The sequence below is a fragment of the Mus caroli genome, chromosome 8 (genome assembly GCF_900094665.2).
Source record: "Mus caroli chromosome 8, CAROLI_EIJ_v1.1, whole genome shotgun sequence".
In the NCBI taxonomy this organism is placed as follows: domain Eukaryota; kingdom Metazoa; phylum Chordata; class Mammalia; order Rodentia; family Muridae; genus Mus; species Mus caroli.
The window spans coordinates 38713779-38722515 of NC_034577.1; the positions used below are offsets into that span (position 1 = coordinate 38713779).

Consider the following 8737-nt stretch of genomic DNA (forward strand, 5'->3'; position numbering starts at 1 on the left):
TCCTTCACAGTACCCCAGAATCCTTTATATTCGTCTGGTAAGTTCTTATCAAATGGAATGTATTGTAACCTATTTAAAATTCAAAGCAGGGTGAATAAAACAATTCTGACATCTTCAAAGAGGCCATTGCTTATCTCCGGTTGGGCAAATAAGAAAAGGCTGTGGACATGTCTGCTTTGGATGGGTTTTGAAAAAAATTAATCAAAATTTCAAAACTGGGTTGAGGAGCCATTTAAAACAGAAGGGATATTAGAAAATGAAGCCTTTAAAAATTCACAAAACGAAAGAGCATAGCAGTAGAATAGCTCATAAATTCAGCTGGAGTCCTTTTTCTATACATTTCTATACATGTCCAGTTATGACGTTAGTACAGATGACATTAGTAGACTTATTGTGAATATGTGGGATTTAATGCTCTGATCTTAAGTTATTCATAAATACAAGAGAATTCCTATCTCTCCTTCTGCAGGAAATGACCGGGTTTTATATGAGTTGCAGACAGGGCACAGTGCTTGACATACACTACCTCACCTAAGACTCACTTGACTCTAGGAGGGAGATACTCTATCAAGCACCTCTGTAACACAGAAGTGGGAATAGAAACTGGTCAAAGTGAAATAACTTGGTCTAGTTCCATAGCCAGGGAGGGGCGATACCAGCATTCGAATCCAGAAACTGATGGTGAAAGGTGTAATCGCCTCCAACCTCAGAAGCTAGAGGGCCTTTGGGAGAACTAAAGAGATCAAAGACCTTGGTTTTAAGGATGCCCTTTGAGGCTGACTTGAGAGACCGGACGATGTCCGACTTCTCAGGTGCCATCCCAAGCAAAGGAAGCCACGAAAGTGTGATGATCCTGAGACTTGTTAAAAGAAGGGGGAACTAATCAGAAATTCAATATTTTGAGAAATGGGATGTTCTGGAGACATGGAAATTCATAAAAAGGACTTCACTCAACAAGGACAGTGTTTGTACTTCTTGGGGGCATATATTAAATTTATCATCTGGCAATATTGGATCACAAAAGTTGTAGAAATAGTCTGTTCTCTCTCTCTCTCTCTCTCTCTCTCTCTCTCTCTCTCTCTCTCTCTCTCTCTCTCTCTCTCGTACGCTTGAATTGTCTCTCTGCCTCTTTCTCTCCACCTCTTTCTCCCTACCCCTTCCTTCTTCCCTTCCTTTAGCATATGGAAGTATGTATGCTATATGAACATATATATTTGCATGCCTGTATAGGTGTATGCACATGTATGCTCAAGGGTTTGAGGCTGGGGCTTGATAGCTGGTGTCTTCTTCAGTCATGGTACACTCTACACTGTCTCATTGAGACAGACTCTCTCAATTGAACCCAGGAGCTTGCCACTACTCTTATCTGGCTAGCTTGCTTGCTCTGGGCTCCCCATGTCTACACCTCACTTGTTCTAGGACTATAGGCAGGCATCCAAGCCCATGGGGCTTTTAGATGGGTGCAGAGAATCCAACCACCCTTCCTCTCAATCTTGCATGGCAAGTTGCACTGGCTATCTTCCCAAAGCCCCTTTCTTTAGCGCATGTTCAATGATGCACTGCATATTATTCCAGTGGTAATTTGTGTTTTCTGCATCTTTCTTTCTCAGGGAATATATTTGTGGTGAGTTTAGCTGTGGCAGACCTCGTGGTGGCTATTTACCCTTATCCCTTGGTGCTGACATCTATCCTTAACAATGGATGGAATCTGGGATATCTGCACTGTCAAATCAGCGCATTTCTAATGGGCTTGAGTGTCATCGGCTCAATATTCAACATCACAGGGATCGCTATGAACCGTTACTGCTACATTTGCCACAGCCTCAAGTACGACAAAATATACAGTAACAAGAACTCGCTCTGCTACGTGTTCCTGATATGGATGCTGACACTCATTGCCATCATGCCCAACCTGCAAACCGGAACTCTCCAGTACGATCCCCGGATCTACTCCTGTACCTTCACCCAGTCTGTCAGCTCGGCGTACACGATAGCTGTGGTGGTTTTCCATTTCATCGTGCCTATGATTATTGTCATCTTCTGCTACTTAAGGATATGGGTCCTGGTCCTTCAGGTCAGACGGAGGGTGAAACCGGACAACAAGCCCAAACTGAAGCCCCAGGACTTCAGGAACTTTCTCACCATGTTCGTAGTTTTTGTACTTTTTGCCATTTGCTGGGCCCCACTCAACCTCATAGGTCTTATTGTGGCCTCGGACCCTGCCACCATGGTCCCCAGGATCCCAGAGTGGCTGTTCGTGGCTAGTTACTACCTGGCGTACTTCAACAGCTGCCTCAATGCAATTATATACGGACTACTGAATCAGAATTTCAGAAAAGAATACAAAAAGATTATTGTCTCGTTGTGCACAGCCAAGATGTTCTTTGTGGACAGTTCAAATGACGAAGCAGATAAGATTAAATGTAAGCCCTCTCCACTAATACCCAATAATAACTTAAAGGTGGACTCTGTTTGAAAAGCCAGTGGTGCTAGCAGATTATCCACACTGGTTGGGGTCTTACTGCTCTCCTTGTTTGCTTTCTTTTGTCTAGAAACCAGTCTATCCAACTTGAAACTCTTCAGGGTTGCCGCCATATTGTTGGAAAGGATCTCCTGTCTGCCCCATAATCAGATTGCTAGTATCAAGGGGAATGCTGAACAGGCACACCGTATGTTAAATGAACAACTTGTATCAGCAGAGGAGGTCTGTGTGCAGACTCTCTCGTCCCTGGGGCAACCAGGTCTTGGGGGTTGCCCACATTTAGCATTACAATACATAGCAACAGACCAAACCTGAACAAAATGTGGAAGGAACTCAAGACAAGAGGGACCATGGGTACCTTCCTTTTATTGTAAACGAGTGATGCAGAGTGTTAATTCTTACCTATGGCTGAATTAAAATAGTCAGAAAAACTCCACCTGTGGTGAAAGTGGACATATTTCTTTTTATTAGCCCCCTAAACAATGCAGTATAATGCACTAAACATTATATGCAACCCAGCAATGCTTTAAAGTACTGTATATATGAAGCTATATGTTCGTTATATGCAAATCCTGCCTCATTTTTCTCTACGTTATTTGAGCATCCTCAGGTTTTCATATACTTGGTGACAGGGATCCTGGAACTAGTCCACAGCAGGTCCTGATGGATGACTGTAATCTCTTTCTCCTCACATCTTCAAAAAGTTTTCTAACCAGAGGAGGAAAAAAAAAGAGATTAGTGTGTTTTACTTGTAAGTGAGTAAGTGAAGCAGAGCTGAAAATTGAGGTAAAAGACTGTTACTAAAGAGCAGAAAGCGTAAATGGAATTTACAAATGGCTCCATAGCATAGCAAAAACCAGAGCCACCAGCGCGCACCACAGTGTTGGGTGGCTCTATCTCTCATCCACACTATCGGACGACACTCGGAGCTGCTCTGCATGTGCCGGCTGACCAAGATCTACCAAACCACAAAATTGTATTCAGCTGTGAGTGTGAAGGCAATGGCTAAGTATGCTTTATTCAACTTTATTAGTTATTTAGACTAGTGTGGTTTCGTCACTACTTTGAACTTCTGTTGGTTGACTAGATCATCTACAGATAGTTCTTTTTTTTTTTTTTTTTGGTTTTATGAGACAGGGACAAGGTTTCTCTCTATAGCTCTGGCTGTCCTGGAACTCACTTTGTAGACCAGGCTGGCCTCGAATTCAGAAATCCGCCTGCCTCTGCCGCCCAAGTGCTGGGATTAAAGGTGTGCACCACCACACCCAGCTAGGGTTCTTTTAAAAACGAAGGGCTCAGGAGAACTCGGGTACAGTACTACATGAGCTCTAGATCAATGGTCTGATTGGAGGAGGGAAGAGTTTAGACCAAATGGCTCTCGTTCAACAGAAAGTGCAAAACCAAGACTCTACAGTAATTCATGTCAGTGTTTGTTTATTCCAATAAGGTTTTATGTCTTGGGGCAAAAATCAAACAAAAATAAATTGTGTTTGACAGACTCTGGTTATATAAATGCTGGCTGTATGTTATCCCAGGGGTCTGCTAGGGACTACCGTGGTGTATGCTACATACAATGCTTTGCTACAAATCAAAGGCGATGTTTTCCTGTATTATAGAGACCTATAACAAAACTGTCATATACAAGCATAAGTTGGTGGCTGTGACCATACACACAGATACAGACATAGACACACACGCACACACACACACACACACATAGTCACACACACACACACACAGGGGGCAGAAGGAGAGGTACATCTGCATGCATTCACATACACATACACACAGGCAGAAAGTATAGTTTGATAAATTTGCTGTTACCTGCATATCTAAATAGAATTTCTCTGGGAAATTAGAGATTATCAGATGAAACTCCTCTGGTGACTATTTTCATCAGGAAAATTTAGGAAATGAGTAATTATGTCACAGGTAATTGTTGGGGTATATATGCCCAAGATTTTTTAAAGACCTTTTGCAGTTTTTATCACAATTGCTCTGTAGTACAGCTTTAGGTCAGGCATGGTGATTCCACCAGAGGTACTTTTATCCTTGAGAAGAGTTTTTGCTATCCTAGGTTTTTTGTTATTCTAGATGAATTTGGAGATTGCTCTTTCTAATTCGTTGAAGAATTGAGTTGGAGTTTTGATGGGGATTGCATTGAACCTGTAGATTGCTTTTGGCAAGACAGCCATTTTTACAATGTTGATCCTGCCAATCCATGAGCATGGGAGATCTTTCCATCTTCTGAGGAGCTAAAGAGATCTGCAACCCTGTAGGTGCAACAACATTATGAACTAACCAGTACCCCAGAGCTCTTGACTCTAGCTGCATATGTATCAAAAGATGGCCTAGTTGGCCATCACTAGAAAGAGAGGCCCATTGGACATGCAAAGTTTATATGCCCCAGTACAGGGGAACGCCAGAGCCAAAAAATGGGAGTGGGTGGGGAGGGAGCAGTGGGGGGGGGGTATGGGGGACTTTTGAGATAGCATTGGAAATGTAATTGAGGAAAATACGTAATAAAAAATATTTTAAAAAAAGAAAAAAAAAAGACCTTTTGCAATGTGTGTGTTCTGCATGGCTGTCTGTGCACACAAGCACAGGTACCTTCCTGGAGTCCCTGGAAGCAGAAGATACAGTAGGTTGAAAGCTATGTGTACTGGGTACTGGAAACCAGGCTGAAGCTCCCTGCAAAAATAGTGCAGGTTTTGGACCTGCAGCAGGAGCCAGAGGCCTCAAACCAGCCCAGTGACTCATGGCAATGAACATCTACAAGAAAGGCTGCTTGGGCAAACCACAGCTTTCGTGGAGAAATTTTTTATTTTATTTTATTTTATTTTGTTTTCTTTTGTGGGGTTGCAAGGGCAGAGAGTGGGTGTGGAGGGGTGAGGAGATGAGTGGGATTGGGGTATATGATGTGAAAATCTTTTTTTGTTTTTTTGTTTTTTTGTTTTTTGGTTTTCCAAAACAGGGTTTTTCTGTGTAGCCCTGGCTGTCCTGGAACTCACTCTGTAGACCAGGCTAGCCTCAAACTCAGAAATCTGCCTGCCTCTGCTTCCCAAGTTCTGGGATTAAAGGTGTGCACCACCACTGCCAGGCTACAATGTGAAATTATTAAAGAACCAATAAAAAGCTTTTAAAAAGACACATGCCCACACAAAGAATGTTCTTAGCTCTTAACTGCTTAGCCATCTCTCTAGCCCCTACAAGCACAAATTGTATCTTCACAATGTTACCAAATTCTTTTACATCCAAAACTTCTATTTCTTATCCAAATCAAATTTAAATGGTGGAAATAATATGTAACATAACATTCTAAAGTCAGGACATATCACAAATTCTATATTAGCATCACGAGCTGAACAACTGAGTTAGCTGGTATCTCTACACTACACTCTCTGAATTATCATTTGCTTAGAAATGACTTAGAAAGTTCATTTTATCAAGTGCATGTTCGTTACTAAATATGCACATGTGTGTGTGTGTAAATAATTTACACGTTTAAGCAATGGCATTTTCACTCAATATATCTTCAGGCCTTATGTATTCTTGGAGGATATCAGGTAGGGTAGTCAATCGTAACCATTAAATTCATAATTGCTTATTGAATAAGCACAATCATTCTGAATGTCATAATAAATAATAGTTTTGATTATTTTTTGGACCACCTCTGAGGATGTTAGCAAATCTTTCACTGTGAATAATCAAGCTCATTTGGAATGTAGTAGGTATATTTTAAGTCAGTTTAAAAGACCCAATTATTATGCAGTAAGAGTTTCCAGGTGCCTGTGTATGTTGGTGTGTAGTGTGTATATATGTGGTGTGTATGTTGTGGAATGTGTGTGTGTAGTGTTTGTGTATGTGTGTATATGTGGTGTGTGTATGTTGGTATGGGGTGTGTGTGTGTGTGCATAATGTGTTTGTATATATGTGGTATATATGTTGTGGTATGTGTGTGGAGGTGTTTTTGTATGTATGTGTATATGGTGTGTGTGTGTGTTACTGGGGATTAAACCCAGGGCCTTGCAAATTTTAGGCAAACACAGAGTAGCTATGTTTCCAACCCTCCATTCCCTTGTTATTTTGGTAGAGTTTCACTAAACTGCCCAAATTAGACCTAAACTTACTATGTAGCTCAGGAAGGCTTTGAACTTGTGGATCCTTTCAGGGGTTACACACTCACACCACCATGACCCATTCATAGCATAATAATCTTTAAGCAACCTTTTCCCTTAAAAAAATAATTCTCAAATCTTCTTCCTCTAGCCCACTTTTTCTTTCTTTGACTTTTATGTTTGAGAATAACGCACCTTCAATTGCAAATGATTCCTGCACAGGGAAAATTGCTGTAGGTCACAGGCATTTTGAAATCCATTTGAAATTACAGAATACATGCAAACGGCTTTATTTGTTATCAATATTTGCTACAGGTAATTATAACAAGTTAATAAATGAGTGTTTATTTTGACAAAGGACAAAAGGTTAGAGGTAAAGTATAAAGTATAAAGCCAATAAGAAAAAATATTAAATTAAACTCTATATGTGAGATATAAGTATAATAACAAACTAAAGAATGCTAAGAAATCCTTTGGTGATCAAGTTTCCCAAATATTGGGACATATCCTAATGGAATGAACTTCTACTTGTCTAGAAGCAGAAGGAAATGGGCTGAATCATACAAATTTAATCAAGTTTTAAAGTGTAAAGCAAAAATCATAACTTTAACTCTGGAACAATAATCAAAAATGAACATATAAAAGTCATGAGCCTTAATCATAGATTGTATTTTTCATTTCTGAGACAGAAACATTATAAATGAATAAAAAAATGTAGTTTATTGTTAGAGTTTAATGCGAGAGAAATTATTTATGTATAATTAGGGACTCTTATGTACTCATATTGTATATATCGCCCAGTTAACTGCGTTTTGTTTAATTTGCAATGTTGGTGATGTTGAGTGATATGATCAGTTTCTACAGCTTTGAAGAGTCAAGGACTATTTGTATGCTGGGCTATGCTGTTAATAATGGTAAAATAATGGCACATTTGTAGGAAATGATACCTTTATTTATCAGTTCTGGAAGTCTACAAATACAATGCCCGTTCACTACTGTCGCTGTAGACATCAGACACCGGGCATGTCTTTTCTTGTGTCAATCTGGTACTCCAGTTCCTGAGAGAACTCTCACCTTTCAGTGTTTGGTGTAAATCTATCTGATTTAGTAGCACAAAGACAAGACACTATTTTGAATAAAACAAACTTTGAGTTGTCTTTCGTTCCTGTGATGAAGATCAGCAACCCCTAAAGACTCTTGTGGTTTGGTACATGGAGGACCAAATGCCAGAAGAGCTTCAACGCCTACCACGAAGGTCTGAGAACCGTGTCAGTGAGTGGATTCGCATTGTAGGGAATTATTAACAGGGTTTCTTCATTCACTCCGTGGCCGCTGAGCTTCAGGGTCCATGTTAATTAACTTCAATACTGGTCAGCTCATTCAAAGTAATTCCACATACGATGTTAACCTGAGTTTGCTTACTAGTTTGTTCCCATTGCTGTTTTCTTATAGTCTGTATACATTTGAATAAAACCTTAAGAAATTTGGGTTTTTTGATACTAAATTTATATTTCTGAAAATACACCCATTATCTCGTTGCATGTTGTTACTGCTTTTTACTTCCGCCCGTACCCTGTCACTGTTGAGGATGAACTACCTGAAGTCTTGGAGGGCACATGCTTTGTTTTGATAAGTTACATGTGTAAGTTTGTGTGAGCACATTTATAAAGATGAAAATGATTTCTTGTTGTACTCAACTGTTCAGCTTGTCTTCTATTACTTGCTAGCAATTAAAAGTTGATTAAGAATGGAGGCTGTTTCAAACATTGTTTTAGCTGTGTGCCTGATTGTGGGCCGTAAGCCACATACACACACACACACACACACACACACACACACACACACGAATGATACATATATATCTCCATGTATTCATGCCCATCATACAAAGGAGTTCGATTCAATTGACCATTGTTTCTTCCATCACCATCCATGTACAAAACAGGCTATATTCTATTCCAAGGCCACATTCATTATAGTATTTCACAGATATGGGAAGAAATCATTTCCTATTTAGTATAATGAACTTGATGGAGTCCTTTATTTCTTGAAACCGAGAGGATAAAAGACAGGCTATCTTTTATGCTTTTGCATGTCTAGGTGACAGAATCATAAAAGCGACCTTAGAACCCATGTT

General features: G+C 40.0%; 1 protein-coding gene across 1 annotated transcript in view; it reads left to right on the forward strand.

Moving 5' to 3' along the window:
• Mtnr1a (melatonin receptor 1A) overlaps positions 1-2915 on the forward strand; it is a 19937-nt gene extending 17022 nt beyond the window's left edge. Inside the window, exon 2 of the mRNA XM_021170942.2 lies at positions 1611-2915. Coding sequence (XP_021026601.1) covers positions 1611-2476 — 866 coding nt within the window. The 3' untranslated portion in view covers positions 2477-2915. The remainder of the gene's footprint in view (positions 1-1610) is intronic.
• The last annotated feature ends 5822 nt before the right edge of the window (positions 2916-8737 follow it).